This window comes from Gambusia affinis, linkage group LG11 (genome assembly GCF_019740435.1).
Source record: "Gambusia affinis linkage group LG11, SWU_Gaff_1.0, whole genome shotgun sequence".
In the NCBI taxonomy this organism is placed as follows: domain Eukaryota; kingdom Metazoa; phylum Chordata; class Actinopteri; order Cyprinodontiformes; family Poeciliidae; genus Gambusia; species Gambusia affinis.
The window spans coordinates 25186793-25201365 of record NC_057878.1 but is presented as its reverse complement, the minus strand read 5'-3'; the positions used below and the strand labels follow the sequence as shown (position 1 = coordinate 25201365).

The following is a 14573-nucleotide window of genomic DNA, read 5'->3' as shown; positions in this document are numbered from 1 at the left end:
CGAAAAGTCTGTCAATACTTACAGTCAGGATCATTGGTAGCAACTTTGTCGGAGATTTCAGAGGGATCACTTACACCAATAGAGTTGATGGCACGAACTCTAATCACATACTTTTTCTCTGGTTTGATTCCATCATCAATCCTAAACTTCAGCTCTTTAATGGGCCGGGCATTTACCCTTAGCCACTTGAGTTCTGGACGAGCCTCTGCCACCTCAACATGGTATCCAGTTATTGGACAGCCGCCATCTTTGGCTGGTGGTTTCCAGGTGACGTTGATGTGTTCCCTGCTGGCATCAACAATGGCCACATCCAGAGGAGGAGACGGAGGACCTGGGCAGAAATGTTTAAAACAGAATTAGACTTTATTCCTTTAGGTTCATTGATAATTAGTTGGAGGAATTTTAATTCAGTCTTAAATTAAAAATATTCCATGAAGGATATCTCTCTTTCCTGTTCCTTCAACAAATCTTTTATATTTAAGCATATGAAAAATCCAAATTAGGACTTTCAAGTATTTCCATTCAACAAAGACGTTTGTTTTTGATAGGAAACAATACAAGGATTTTTCTAAAGCAATTTAAAATAGGATCATTTTTTAAGTTTTAGAAAAAATGACATTCTGAAAATGATTCAGCTATAATAGTGGGATTGACTGTATTGTTTGTGGTAAATAGAGCCTAAAGGTTTCTTACTTGTTGGATCCTCGATGGTGAGGATGACAGTGGGCTCACTTGGATCTCCCACTCCTGCCTCATTCTCAGCTCTGACCTGGAACTGAACCTCTGATCCTTCATCAACATCTGTCACCTTGAACTGCGTCTGTTTATCTGGAGTCTTGCAGCACTTCAGCCATCGAGTTCCAACCTTTTCTTTCTTTTCAATCACATACCTGTGAAGAAACAAAAATCCTGCTCAGCCTATAATACACTTGCCATCCTATTTTAAATAGAAAGTTATCCTGAAGTCTTCTTTTAAGTCTTTTAACTAAATGCTAAATTTGATAGTCATTTTACTTGGTTATAGGTCTTCCACCATTGCTCTTTGGAGGTTCCCACTTGAGCTCCACATGTCTCTTAGTGACTTCCATCACTGTTAGGGCGTATGGAGGTCCAGGAGTTGCTGTAAAAGGGCAATAGCGTTTTAAATTCTTCAAAAAAAAAAAGTGTTTCCTGAACTGGCTTTGTTCTATCTTCTAATCTATATTAGTATGATATTTTGCAAATACAAAACACATAATGAGTTACCATTAGAAAAAAAAGCAAAGAATAGGGTAACTAATATTCATGAATCTTACTGAATGTATCCTTGGCGAGAACTGCATCCTCCAGCTCGCAGAACTCTCCCATCCCAACGGCATTCTCAGCAGCCACTCTGAACACGTAGAGGGATCCTTCATTGAGGGGAGTCACTGAGTATTTGAGCTCCTTGATGGTAGTGTCAACAGTCTGCCAGGCCTTCCGCCTCACATCTCTCTTTTCCACCACATAGTTTGTGATGGGTGAACCTCCATCACTGCTTGGAGCCTGCCATTTTAGATCAGCGCTGATCTTGGTGATGTTGGTGACCTCCAGCCACTGAGGTGCAGATGGAGGGTCTGCACATGGAAAACACAGAATATTAGTCCAGTATGTAATTCCTTTCCATAGAGAATCCTCTGCTGCCAGTTTCTGTGCAGGACTTACAGAGTCTCTCCTTGCAGACCACAGGGTCACTGGGGTCGCTGGGTTCACTCTCACCGGCCTTATTGACAGCTTTAACTCTGAATGAGTATTCCTGCTTCTCCATCAGACCCTGCAGCTGGTGCTCTGTCTGAGGAACATCCTCTGCAATACGGATCCATTCCTCGCTTCCAGTCTTCTGGAACTCAATGATGTAACCTTCGATCTTTGCCCCACCGTCGTGCTCCGGTCGTGTCCAGGCCAACAAGACAGTGGTCTTGCCAACTTCCCTGACAACAGGTTTTCCAGGTGCCCATGGAGGATCTAACAAAGAGTTCGGTGTTTTATGACTTTCACATTACTTTGATTATTTAAGGTGAATTCAATTGGTTTGGAAATTGGAAACAAACTGGGTATGAATTTCCATCTTATCTGAGCATCTCTAGTTGCATGTCCATAAACTAGCATTATTTGCTAACTGTTATGTTTCTGACTATTAGTAGTAATTGAACCCTAGCCCTGACTTCTGACTTTGGAAGGTTTTCTTGTATCTCTTATGAATCTTAGAATATCCAGTTTCCAAATCCAAAGATAATGCACTGTAATACAATTGCTGTCATATGATTTAGAGGTTTAAATCCTCAAAAATAATGGATTAATGATGTTGATAGACTTGTTACATACCAATGGGATCTTTGATAAGCACAGGATCTGTCTCTGCACTTGGTTTTCCAGGTCCAGCTAGATTCTCTGCCAAAACACGGAAGCTGTACTTCTTCTTGGTGGGAAGACCTTTTACCCTGGAACCAAAGAGTTTAGTAGTATTAACAATTCTTCTGATTAACGCTTCTCACTGCTTTGGAAACCTGAGCTAAATACCTGAAAGTTGTGTCCTTTATGGGCAGTTTGTTGCAACGTATCCACTTGTCGCTTTCTTGATCAAACTTCTCGATCCAGTATCCAGTGATGGGGCTGCCACCATCCTCATCTGGCTCAAACCAGGTCAGTGTCACTGCATCCTTAGCAATGTCAGAAGGAGTGACTCTGGTTGGAGGACCAGGCGGATCTAAAGTAGTTGGACAGAAAAATTATTTATACAAAAATTCAGGAGTCATATCTTCAGTTTGTTGAATGATTGGTTGAGTTATAAGATAACTTACCAAAAGAGTACTTTGCAATGATTGGTGTGTGCTCTGTAGGTATGCCAATGCCATACTGGTTCTCAGCACTAATTCTGAAGATATACTCCTTCATAGCAATAAGCTTGCAGGCCTTGAAGGTGGTATCCTTCACAGTGGCTGACAATTTGACCCACTCCTCTTTGTCTGTCTGACGAGCTTCAACAATGTAGTTGGTGATGGGTGAGCCACCATCATCTCTGGGAGGGTTCCACGCTAAAACGCAGGACTCGTTGGTGATTTCTGAGATATCAAAGGCAGCTGGAGGGCCCGGTTTATCTGAGATGAAAAACAAATGGTAAATGGCATGTACTTGTATAGTGCTTATAAAGCCCAGAAGACCTCAAAGTGATTCAGACTACATTCAGTCACTGACCCATTGAGTGGTGGCATGCTAACTGATTATAGCCACAGGTGCCTAGAAGCAAGGCTGTCATGAACTATTTGATCAGAAATAAGAAATAATTTTCTCAGCTTTTCCATAGAGGAGTAACCCTCACAGAAAGAGCTCAGAAAAATTATGTTGGTTACATTTTGAAGACTGTACCTAGGATGTTGACATCAATGGTGGCAGTGGCACGTCCACAGATGTTGACTGCCTCTATGATGTAAGTGGCTGTGTCTTCTCTGGTGGTGTTGCCGATGGAAACTTTGGAGTGTCCCGGCTGGGTCTCAATGGTTATACGGTCATCAGCCCGGAGGACTAAGTCAGCCTTGGTCCATTTTACACGGGGATCAGGCTGTCCTTTGACGTCTGCAGGAAGCTCAATCTTGGTGCCTGCTCTGGCAGTCAGGCCTGCCAGCAGCTTCACATCCAGCTGGATCTCTGGAGGTTCTGTATAAGATTTTTTTTAAAAGAATATAGTCAAGTCAGTTGTTTTTTTTTATAATATAATCTGTGCTTTGAAAAACTATAAAATTGTTTAAAACAGTGGGCTTATTTTCTGTCTCCTGATTGTGTTTAATAATCCTGTTTAGCAGAATCAGCATGATGAACAAACCACCGTACCTCGAGCATCTACAGCCTGAATCTCATCAGTGGCCCTGCAGGGTCTGCTGGCCCCCAACTTGTTCACTGCTCTGATTCTATAGGCGTACCACTGGCCCTCGATCAGCCCTGTCACCTGGAACCTGTGGTCACAAAAACATCTCAAATTATATCCCGTTACCAGATCAGATTGTTGATATTTGCAATTAAAATGTTAAATTTTACTTGAGTTCAGGCATGGGGTCACCACAGGGTTCCCACTTGTCTGTCCCACGTTGACACTTATCAACCACGTAACCTTTAATCGGAGCACCACCATCATACTTTGGAGGTTCCCAGGAAAGGAAGATGCTCTTGCCACTCTTATCACGCCACTTTAGGTTCTCAGGAGGATCAGGAATGGCTAGATGAAAAACAGATTTTGATCAAATATAAGAATATATGAGTGACATGCATTTGCAAAAATTAGACCTGAAGAATTAGACCTAATGTTAAAAGTTGTTTCTTTGCGCAAAGAGAGATCATACTTACTAGCAGGTGAGGAGACGTTTACGGGCTCATCTATGTATGCTGGTTCTCCAGGACCACACTTGTTGCAGGCAATAACGCTAAACAGATATTCTTTACCCTCAATCACATCTGTTACTGTGTGCTCCATATCCATGACACCAGTAGCAACCTGGAGAAAATGTTACATTGTGCATTAATCCAACAATTAATCCATCAATTTTAACTCTCATAGTAATATCAGATACTCTTCTGAGGTGTACCTTGGCCCAGGTCTTGCGGGAAACCTCTCTCTTTTCTATCTGATAGTGGGTAACTGGACTTCCTCCATCGTGTTCTGGTGGCTCCCACATCAGGTGGACATGGTGCCGAGTTACCTCCGCTACTTTAAAGTCTTTGGGTGCACTTGGACATGCTGCAAAAGTAAAAAGAAACAGGATTTGAGAAAAACATTTTAGTACTTCTTCAAAAACACAGTTTACCTAAATCAGTATGAACACATAAGAGCTGAACTTACCGATGACATTGACCTCAATCTCTCCAGAGACAGATGTGACATCATTCTCCAGGTGCAGGGTGTATGTGCCTTTATCAGGACGGACACTTGGAGAGATTGTCAGCTCTGTAAATGTTGGCTTTGTTACCATGGAGACACGCTCCTCTGCTGTGGTCAGTTCCTTTTCTCCAAAGTTCCACTTAGCTTTGGGAGTGGGGTATCCGGTAATGGGGACCCTGATGGTGAGTGGCTGAGGGACAATTACTTCCAGGCCATTCCTAAAGCCACTTAGATCAAAGGTTGGACCAACTGTGGAAAGAAAAATGTTTTCTTCATTGACACTTGGCAGAGTTTGACTCAAAATATCAATAGCAATAATTACTATAGCAGTTTTTTGTTCAGGGAATAATTTGACATTTAAAATATTCAAGAGAAACTAGCCAAACGAGTCTCACCATGTGGGTCGTCGGCAAGCAGTGGCCCAAGCTGCTCTGCTGGATCTGAGACACCAGCAGCATTCTCAGCACACACTCTGTACAGGTACTTCTGACCAGGCTTTAGTCCAGAAACCTTGAGTGAGACAACACAGAGCGTGAATTTTCACAGCTAAATATGAGATCACTGGGGAGATAAACAGGATTATTTGGTATAGTATGACTGAGTTTTTGGGAAGCTCTGTACCCGGTAGGAGAGGTCAGGACATAGTCTGGCGTTGCAGCGCAACCACTTGTCTGAGCCTTCATCGCATTTCTCGATAATGTAGCCGGTGATCATGCTGCCACCGTTGCTTAATGGGGTTTCCCAGGTCAGAGTGACAGCGGTGTTGATTTGGTCATTGTAGTTCAGGTTCAGAGGAGGACTTGGCCTCTCTGCAGGACATAGAATATTTCTCAGTATAACCACAACCCTAACTCTACTCTACAGGATGTGAAATTCTTCACAACTGATGACTGATTTGAAGAAAATAAAGGAGTTTGTTGATTTTCTTAAGCTAACATCATATTTTCCGGCACTGTGTTGAATTATTTTTTTTGTACCAAACTCTGTTATGACTAAAATACTTTTTAAATTCCTGTACAGAAATAAACCAAACATTCGAACAATCCACTCACCAATGGGGTCCATAATCTTCACTGGGTTGGTTGCAGCACTAGGCCTTCCAATTCCGGCCTTGTTTTCCGCTCGAACTCTGAAGATGTACTCCTTGTGCTCCACTACGTCATTCAGTGTAGCCGATCGATCACTGGCTCCACACACCAGGGCCGCCTCCCATTTCACAGAGGTTCTGTCACGGAGCTCAATCACATATGCAGTAATCTCTGAGCCCCCATCAAACTTTGGAGGCTCCCAGTTGACAGTGGCTCCAAACCTGTTCACCACACCAAGGCCAACATTTTCTGGAGCATCTGGAACATCTGGAGATTGGCAACAAAGAGAAGAGAATTTTTATTACAAAGTGTGGAGATTGTAAAAACAGTTGAAGAACTATTAGTGTCTGCTTACCAAACTTGTTCTTGGCCTGAACGGCATCATCAGTGGCAACAATAGGACCGGGACCAACTCTGTTACGAGCACAGACTCTGAACAGGTACAGGGAGTCCTGCTGGAGACCACTGACACAGTATTCTGGAGTATCAGCCCGGTCTGTAGCAAGAGTCCAGGTCTTCCGCTTTACATCGCGTCGTTCTACCACATAAGCGATGATCTTGCTGCCACCATCACTCTCAGGCTCCTCCCAGGCTAAGCTGACCTCACCATCAGCAGTGTCAACCACCCTTAGGTTCTTAATAGGTCCAGGGACATCTGAAAATAACAAAAAATACTTAGAAATCCTATACCCCCAGTCTGAAGATTATATTGTCTCCTATGACCCACAGACTTACCAATCACATCCAGGTTGATGAAAGCCTCACCCTCACCATGTTTGTTTTTGATTACCACTCTGTACCGGCCCTGGTCCTCCTTGGTAGGGCTCTTAAGACGGTACTCGGTTTTGTCGAGTGAAGTATCAATGTTTTGAACAGGTAAGCTTTGGCCATCAAAGAACCACTCTGCATCAGCACGAGGGTAGGCATCGTAAGGAACCATCATGATGAAGGGTTTTCCAGCATCCGTCACCAGATTCTGGTCAGTGGTCTTGATCTTTGGAATAGCTGCAGAGGTAATAAAATAGTTTAGAACAAATTTTATTTTCCAACTACTTTTGAGGAGTGCAAAGCTTTGAGTAATTCCAGTTTAAAATAGTTTGAAGTCATTGGATTCAGGAATGTTGAACCAGAAAAAAATCTAAATATGCAAGACATTTTCCCTTGGGAAGTGATATTAATACATCTGCCTTAAGGAATATATTGTTTTAAGTTGATATAATTTAAAATGGATTAATGTCATATTTTAGCAATGTCTTACAGTTTTGTCAGGCTGGACTTACCTGCCAGCTCCAGTTTGGCCCGGGCATCCTTGTCTTTGGCCACGATGCGGTACTCTCCTTGGTCTCTGGGTCTGATCTCACAGACTTGTAATCTGTGGATCTTCCCCTCACTGATCATCTGGTACTTGTCCCCCTGCACAATGATCATGTTGTTTCTCATCCACTTAACCTCCACTCTGTCCTTGTTGAGCTCAACCTCAAACACAACATCTGAGCCTGGAGGTTCAAACATGTCCTGTGGTGGCCTGATGATCTCCACTGGGGTCTCTTCAGGACATAAAGACAGATACATTGTGAATATTGGAGAGTTTGTCTGAGTTTCTATGACTAGATGTAGAATCGGGAAGCTGACCTTCAACAAAAAGCCTGGCTCTGGTCCTTCTCTCATCCACACCACAGGCATATTCACACTCGTCATCTGGTCTGCACACCTTGATGATCAATCTGCATGTTTTGCCTTCTTTTTCCATATGATATCTGCCAAAATAATATGGAAAGGTTTGCATAAAAATAATTTAAAACCTGGTTTGTAATGTTGCAGCTCAGTTTGCCTCTGATCTGCTGAGTTTGACTGCTGCTCTGTTTACATATCATGGCTTACAAAGTAGGAAAGTTACCTCGGTCCTTCTCGGATCTCTCGTCCATTCTTGTACCACTTGACAGCAGCCTTCTCCTTGCTCAGCTTGCAAGTGAACTCTGCATCCTCAAACTCAGTAATAGTCTGATCTCTGAGCTGTCCTGTGAAGTCAGTTGGAGCCTCGCTAATAATCAGCTCCGCAGCACACTTGTCTTCTCCGACCATGGCAGTGTACTCGCCCTCATCTTCCATGGCACAGTCTTTGATAGTCAGGGTGTGTTTGAGTCCATCAGCTCTGTAGACAATGCGTTTGCTGAGTGTCACCTCCTGGCCGGCCTTCATCCATCTTACAGTCACCTCAGACCGGTTCACTTTACAAACAAAGCTAATAGTCTTCTTCTCCTGAGTCTCAATGTCTTCAATGGGCTCCAGGAATTTGAGTTTTTCCTCTGTGAAGATCAGTGGAAGATTACAGAATCAACCTTTCATGAAGAAGACCAACACAAGTGATACATAATTTACATTTTCTTACCTGCAACTTTAGCACTGGCAGAGCACTTGGCCTGTTCTCCTCTATTGTTAGTCAGAGAGATAGTATAGGTGGCCTCATCTGCCTTCTGGGCATCTTTGATCCTCAGAGAGAAGACGTTGTCTCTCTGAACCATCATGTACTTGCTGCTTTCAAAAATGGTCTCCTCATTCTTTAGCCACTTGGCCTTGCCTCCCTCAGTATTGGTCTCACAGTTGAACACAATCTCGCTTCCTTCCTTCACTTCTGTGTCTTTAATTGGTGTAACGATCCTCAGTTTTTCTGCAGTAGAACACGAACCAGTTAATGCCAGGTAGAAGGTCATGAAATCCAGACGCTAAGAAGACAATGAAAATCTTACCTATCACACAGAGATCAGCAGAAGCTCTAACGCTGCCGATGTGAGCAACATAACCACCCTCATCCTTCAGGTCACATTTTTTCACAATCAGAGCCCTTCTCTTTCCTTCACTGATGATTGCGTATTTGTCTCCAGCTTGGATCTCTCGTTCACCTCTGAACCACTTCACCTCATAGGTGTCTTTGGACACTGTGCAGGAGAACTCAGCCTGCTCACCCTCTACCACTTCCTGGTTCTGAGGACGAGAGATGAACTCTGCTGCCAGTTCTTCAGAGCAGAAGAAGAAATTAAGACAGAAAGGACAGGTTAAGGGTAAAAAGCTTAAGCTAAAAGCCACTAAATGTTAAATGATCTAATTTCCCTTTTTACCATTGAGTTTTAGGGTAGCGGATGTTCTGACAGTCGGGCTCAGTCTGCAGTTGTACTCTCCAGCATCTTCCATCCTCAAGTCCTGGATGGTCAAGATCCTCCTGCGACCGTCCATGATCTGATCGTAGCGTCCGCCCTCTGGCAGTTCTTCATCTCCTTTGTACCAGGTAACCTCAGCATTGGCCTTAGAAACTTCACAGATCATCTTTACGCTGTCTGTCTCAGTTCCCTCCACATTGGACAGGTTCTTGGTGAATGTGGCTGCTTCCTCTGAGCAAAACACAGAGCAACAGAGTTATGAATTTGTGTTTTTACCCTGCCACTCTGACTCTGTTTCAATACGCACAGTAAACTCATACATTTGGAGTTTCCAGTTTATGTCAAATTCAGACAATAAAGTTCACAAAATATGAAGCCAGAACAGTTTTAAATGTCCCAATGGTCCTTACCAATGACAGTGAGCATGCCAGACGTCTTGAAGGTTCTGGCATCACATTCGTACTCTGCCTCATCGTCAAACATTGACTTGTGGATGATGAGGATTCTCTGCACTCCTTTAGCGATGATTTCATACTTCTTTCCCTTCCTGATCTCGTTGCCGTCCTTAAACCAGCGAACCTTAAACCAAAACAAGGATGTGAACATCACTTCAAATGTGGCCAAAGTGCATTTTTTTGAAGAATGAACTCTTTTTAACAGGCTGTGAATAGATTGAGCACCTTACCTTGGCAGACTCGCGGGAGACTTCACATTCAAACCTGGCTGAATCTTTCTCTCTGACTTCCACATCCTGTAGTGGTTTTGTAAACTCCACATAAGGAGCTGTTGATACAAAGACAAATGTTAATTTATTCCAACATTTTACTTCTTTTGCTAACAAATCTCATTTAACCATGTTTATTCCTTATTCTGAACCCAAGAACAATTTGTGATTGAAAAGATTGAAATTAAAGCTCCTCCTTACGTGTAACCTCCAGGAAGCAGGAAGTTTTGAACTCTTTAGCATCACACGTGTACATTTTGGCATCATCTGGAGAGCAGTCATGGATGATAAGTGCTCTCTTGCGTCCATCAGCAATGGTGTCATACTTCTTGGTCTTTCTGATTTCCTGACCCTCCCTGAACCAGTGCACTTCGGCGTTCTCTCTTGAGACTTCACACTCCAGCGTGGCAGTGGCCTCTTCTTCCACTGTCTGGTCTTCCAGAGGCTTTGTGAACTCTACTGGTGGCTCTAAACCCAAACCATTGGATCAGGTGATGACTGAACATGTTTAATGTGTTCACTGTCTCCTGTATGTTTGAGTGTTTTACCTCCAACAAAGAGCTGAGCTTGTGTCAGGAAATCTTTGGCAGTCACTTTGACCTCCCCAGCCTCTGACAGTTTCACATCTCGGACAGTCAGAGTGTGAACTCTTCCTACCACCCGAGTCTTTACCTGCAGACCCAGAAAACTCTGATTTATTGATAGCTCATTTTGTTGCAGCTTCCTTGATAAGTAGAGTTCACAATCTTGTGTAGTGCTGAGTAAATAAAAGATGCAGGTTCAACATGAACACTGTAGTTCATTTTCCTTTAATTTTCAACTGATTGACTCTGCTTCTCTTACAGATTTAAAATGAATGCAGCTCAATCCCACAGCAATAAATAAAGGAGGTCAAAAGAACTTAATGTTTCTAATACGTGCTTAGTAATAACGAAATATCTTTCATTTATTACAGTTCTTTAGTAAACACTTAAAATATCTTTTTTTTGTCTTATTCAAAATTACTTTAGAACTTCTGACAAAAAAAGCATCATATACTTTCTACTTTCTTGATTTAATTTATGTATATTTTATGTTTTTGTTTGCAGTTGCTGTTTATATTCTGGATAAAGGAAACAATTTGGTTTTAGGTACTTCATGAATTACTCCAGTGACATTATCTGTGTGCTGTGATTAAACTCAGTCGCTGTGCAGATAAAGCTGTTGGGACCGTTGGAGGGCTCAAGATAAGAGTAGCTGGTCTGTTATCTTATTTTATTTTTAACTCAGCTCTAAATGGTCAGCTTTGTGGCACATTTAACTACACACAGCTGAAGGGAATATGTAGTTTAAACTAGCTTGACAAATAAAATAAGTTATTTTTCTTATTAGTATCAACAAAAAACTAATTAAAAGACAATAAATTGTTCTGTTTGAAAGCTACTTGCCATAGCCCTAAAACAAAATTGGTAATTTTTAAAATAAAGTACATATACAGTAGCTATGACTGTTATTATTGTTTCTTATATTTTTCATTTTAAAATGTACTTTTCTTCTGAAGAAAGCAAAAAAAAAAAAATATCTTAAAATATTCTGTTAAAATTTTACAGTGCAACTAAAAAGGATGATCCACTGAAACCATGCTAATTTTTTAAAACTTTAGAAACCTTTCACTTTTGTTTTGTAAAATTAAAAACTAAACTTTTTAAAAATCTGTTCTAATGTTCTTATAACACTTAACTAAGTTTTAATTCTTCTAGTTCTTTGTGTAGAAATGTCTCTGCAACAGTAAATTGTTTTAATAAATTGATGTTTTGAGAGAAGGGGTAGCGTTTTCTTCATTTTACTCCTATTAATTTAATACTTTTGCTCATATCAACATGTGACTTTTTTTTTAACTGTATGAGATTAAATGAATGAAATAAACTACTCTGGTTTACTCTAGTTCTGTTCTTGTCCGTAATGAGTATTAAGATGCTGTAACTGACCCGGTCGCTGGCTTCCATCTTCTGTCCTCCAACGAACCACTCCACTTCAATGCCTTCATATGAGAGCTCACACTCGAAGGTCGCTGTCTCTCCGGCTGTCACTGTTACATCCTTCAGTGGACGCGTCAGCGTGATGGAGCGAGCTGAAGAAGAGCAGAAGCAGGACAACAGGACAAAGTAAAAGCCAGTTAGAGAGCATGAAAGGAAAGTTAGTTTCAGAGAGGCTTCACAGAGCAGATAAACTCTGAGGCTGAAAATAACCCCAAGCTCTGATTGGCTGAGGACTGAAGCAATGAGGCATGTCGCAGACAGCATGAATCACTTCATATATTTTATTTAAACTTCCAGGAGGTGAAGGTCAGTAAAGGATTGTAATCACTAAAATTAATAAAGGAGCTGCTGTTATTAAGCAGCTGCAAATCATGGAAGAACAATGTCTGACCTTTGACCCTGAGCTGAGCGTTGGATTTGGCATTGGCTGCAGAGAAGTCAATAGCTCCGGCCATGTCCATATGGACATTATAGAGGATCAGCATGTGTTTGGTTCCTTCCTCTTTAATCTCCACGTCCTGAAGCAAAAGGAGAAACAGACAACAGAGTCAGAGACTTTATCTGCAGAAATCCAGGGAAGGCCATTTAGTCCCTGTGAGCCTTACCGCAGACTGGTGCAGAGCTTCTCCCTTCAGTTTCCAGTTTCCATGGACATCCTCCTCGGAAATCTCAGTTTCAAACCTGGCTGTCTCTGTCTCAGTGACCTCCACGCTGTACAGGGGACGGACAACCTTGATATCACGCTCTGTAGAGAGAGCACCAAACCGTCAGAGGGAAGGCAATAGCATATTTTAAAATTTTACACAGTAAACAGTAATAAGTTTCAAAATCTATGTACCTCTGTAATTTTGTCCCAAGATTTTTTCTAAAATGTGTGATGTTTATATATATATATATATATATATATATATATATATATATATATATATATATATATATATATATATATATATATATATATATATATATATATATATAAGATTAAATCCCAGAAGTGTGTATCCCTCAGGTTTCTTACTCAAACACCTGGCCTCTACATGGCTGTCAATGCTTCTTCTGTTTTATTTTTTAAGACCCCTAGTCTTGCTGACCCCTGCAGATGTGAACATCCCAAAGAGCTGCACCCATGGAGAGACTCTCATCCAACCATTTCTGTCTCTTAGAATCCCAGTAAGGACATTTTCTCCTTTCAGCAACTTAAGCAGAAAGTTTTTCAGTAGGCTAATATACCTCAACTACTATGAGGTGGCAACCTACTGACTAAACATCTCAGATCATCTTTGAAAGATGTAGGGATTTTTTGAAATATTATCAATAAGCCTACACTTACTCCATTTATATTTTTCTTAGCAAAATATCTATTTTTCAATTTTGTTAAATAGTATTCGTTTAAAGTGATAAGTTATAGACTTTGAATGCTACCTTCAATGTTGAGGTTTGCTGTAGTTTTGTCTGAGCCACAGTCGCAGGTATACTCTCCGATGTTGGCCTTCTCTGCCTTCCGGACCATCAGGATTCTCTTCTTTCCATCGGTGCTGATGGCGATGTTCTTGGACGGAGTGATCTCCTTTCCGTCCTTAAACCATTTCACATCAGCGACGGCCTTGCTAAGTTCACAGACCAGCTTCACTTCGTCCTTCTCCACAGCAGTGTAGTTCTGCAGCTTGGCGGTGAAGTACAAGTCACCTTCTGCACACACAGTACATTTACACAAAACAGGTCAGCAACCTCATTTTATGCAAAATACTTATTTAAATTAGTCATTTCCATTTAAATCAAAGATGGGAAAAAAAAATTTCTGACACTTGCCGATAACAGTGAGCATGGCTGTCATGCTCTTGTCCATGCCCTCCACCTTGATCATAGAGGTGTCGTCGATCGTCACCTCCTTGAAGGCCAGAGTGTGGACTTTTCCATGATCCGACATATGGACCACCTTACTGGGAAGCAGCCGGACGTCGTTTTTGTACCAAAACACTGGGATGTTTTCATGAGACAGTTCAACGCTGAACTCTGCTGTTTCTCTCTCTTTCACCGTTACGTCCTTAATGGGTTTGACGAACTCCAGACGAATACCTGAAAAAAAAAAAATAAAATTCTAAATAGCCCAAAAAAAATTACAACAAAGTTGAACACTAGAGAGATTTAGCAGGTAACTTTCATGATTTTTATCTTAAAAATGATATTTCTGTTTGTGTCACTTTGACTTCAGTGATATGTGGTCAAAACTACACAATCAATCCTCCAAAAATTATATTCAAATACTTTTATCCTAACTTTTTCATGGCAGTAATCGCTACAAAATAATTATTAAGTATAATTAAGCTTCATTTAGTTAAACGGTTCAAAATTCATGATTACCCTGAATAACAAGTTTGCCGGCGGTCCTCTTGTCCTCGGCCTCAAACATGTACTTGGCCTCATCGTCAAAGGCCACCGATCGGATCACCAGAACGTACATATTGCCCTCCTGGATCATCTCGTACTTGTCGTCGCCTGTCAGCTCCTGGGAGCCTTTGAGCCAGCGGAAGCTCTTTGGAGGTCTCGACACCTCCACCTCGAACCGGGCCTCATCCTTCTCATACACCTGGACGTCGCTCAGGGGTGTGAGGAAGTTCAGAGGAAGTTCTGCAGGAAAACACAGAGAATCAATATGTGATTAAAGGTTTTGTTCTTATGTCATGGAAAATGGAATAAATG

At 41.6% G+C, this 14573-nt stretch overlaps 1 protein-coding gene across 1 annotated transcript in view; it reads right to left on the bottom strand.

Moving 5' to 3' along the window:
• The window catches only part of ttn.1 (titin, tandem duplicate 1), a 156296-nt gene that overhangs the window by 74074 nt on the left and 67649 nt on the right, over positions 1-14573 (bottom strand). The window contains exons 99-133 of the mRNA XM_044132734.1: positions 14235-14501; positions 13683-13949; positions 13296-13562; positions 12479-12618; positions 12265-12391; positions 11823-11965; positions 10404-10527; positions 10057-10323; positions 9817-9914; positions 9542-9710; positions 9093-9362; positions 8724-8990; positions 8366-8644; positions 7874-8282; positions 7609-7733; positions 7257-7523; positions 6712-6981; positions 6332-6631; positions 5941-6243; positions 5510-5697; positions 5284-5398; positions 4850-5137; positions 4596-4747; positions 4357-4504; positions 4051-4228; positions 3847-3968; positions 3385-3672; positions 2820-3116; positions 2539-2725; positions 2344-2459; positions 1684-1983; positions 1296-1595; positions 1015-1120; positions 694-890; positions 23-331 (exon numbers count right to left, since the gene is read on the bottom strand). Coding sequence (XP_043988669.1) covers positions 23-331; positions 694-890; positions 1015-1120; positions 1296-1595; positions 1684-1983; positions 2344-2459; positions 2539-2725; positions 2820-3116; positions 3385-3672; positions 3847-3968; positions 4051-4228; positions 4357-4504; positions 4596-4747; positions 4850-5137; positions 5284-5398; positions 5510-5697; positions 5941-6243; positions 6332-6631; positions 6712-6981; positions 7257-7523; positions 7609-7733; positions 7874-8282; positions 8366-8644; positions 8724-8990; positions 9093-9362; positions 9542-9710; positions 9817-9914; positions 10057-10323; positions 10404-10527; positions 11823-11965; positions 12265-12391; positions 12479-12618; positions 13296-13562; positions 13683-13949; positions 14235-14501 — 7650 coding nt within the window. The remainder of the gene's footprint in view (positions 1-22; positions 332-693; positions 891-1014; positions 1121-1295; positions 1596-1683; positions 1984-2343; positions 2460-2538; positions 2726-2819; positions 3117-3384; positions 3673-3846; positions 3969-4050; positions 4229-4356; positions 4505-4595; positions 4748-4849; positions 5138-5283; positions 5399-5509; positions 5698-5940; positions 6244-6331; positions 6632-6711; positions 6982-7256; positions 7524-7608; positions 7734-7873; positions 8283-8365; positions 8645-8723; positions 8991-9092; positions 9363-9541; positions 9711-9816; positions 9915-10056; positions 10324-10403; positions 10528-11822; positions 11966-12264; positions 12392-12478; positions 12619-13295; positions 13563-13682; positions 13950-14234; positions 14502-14573) is intronic.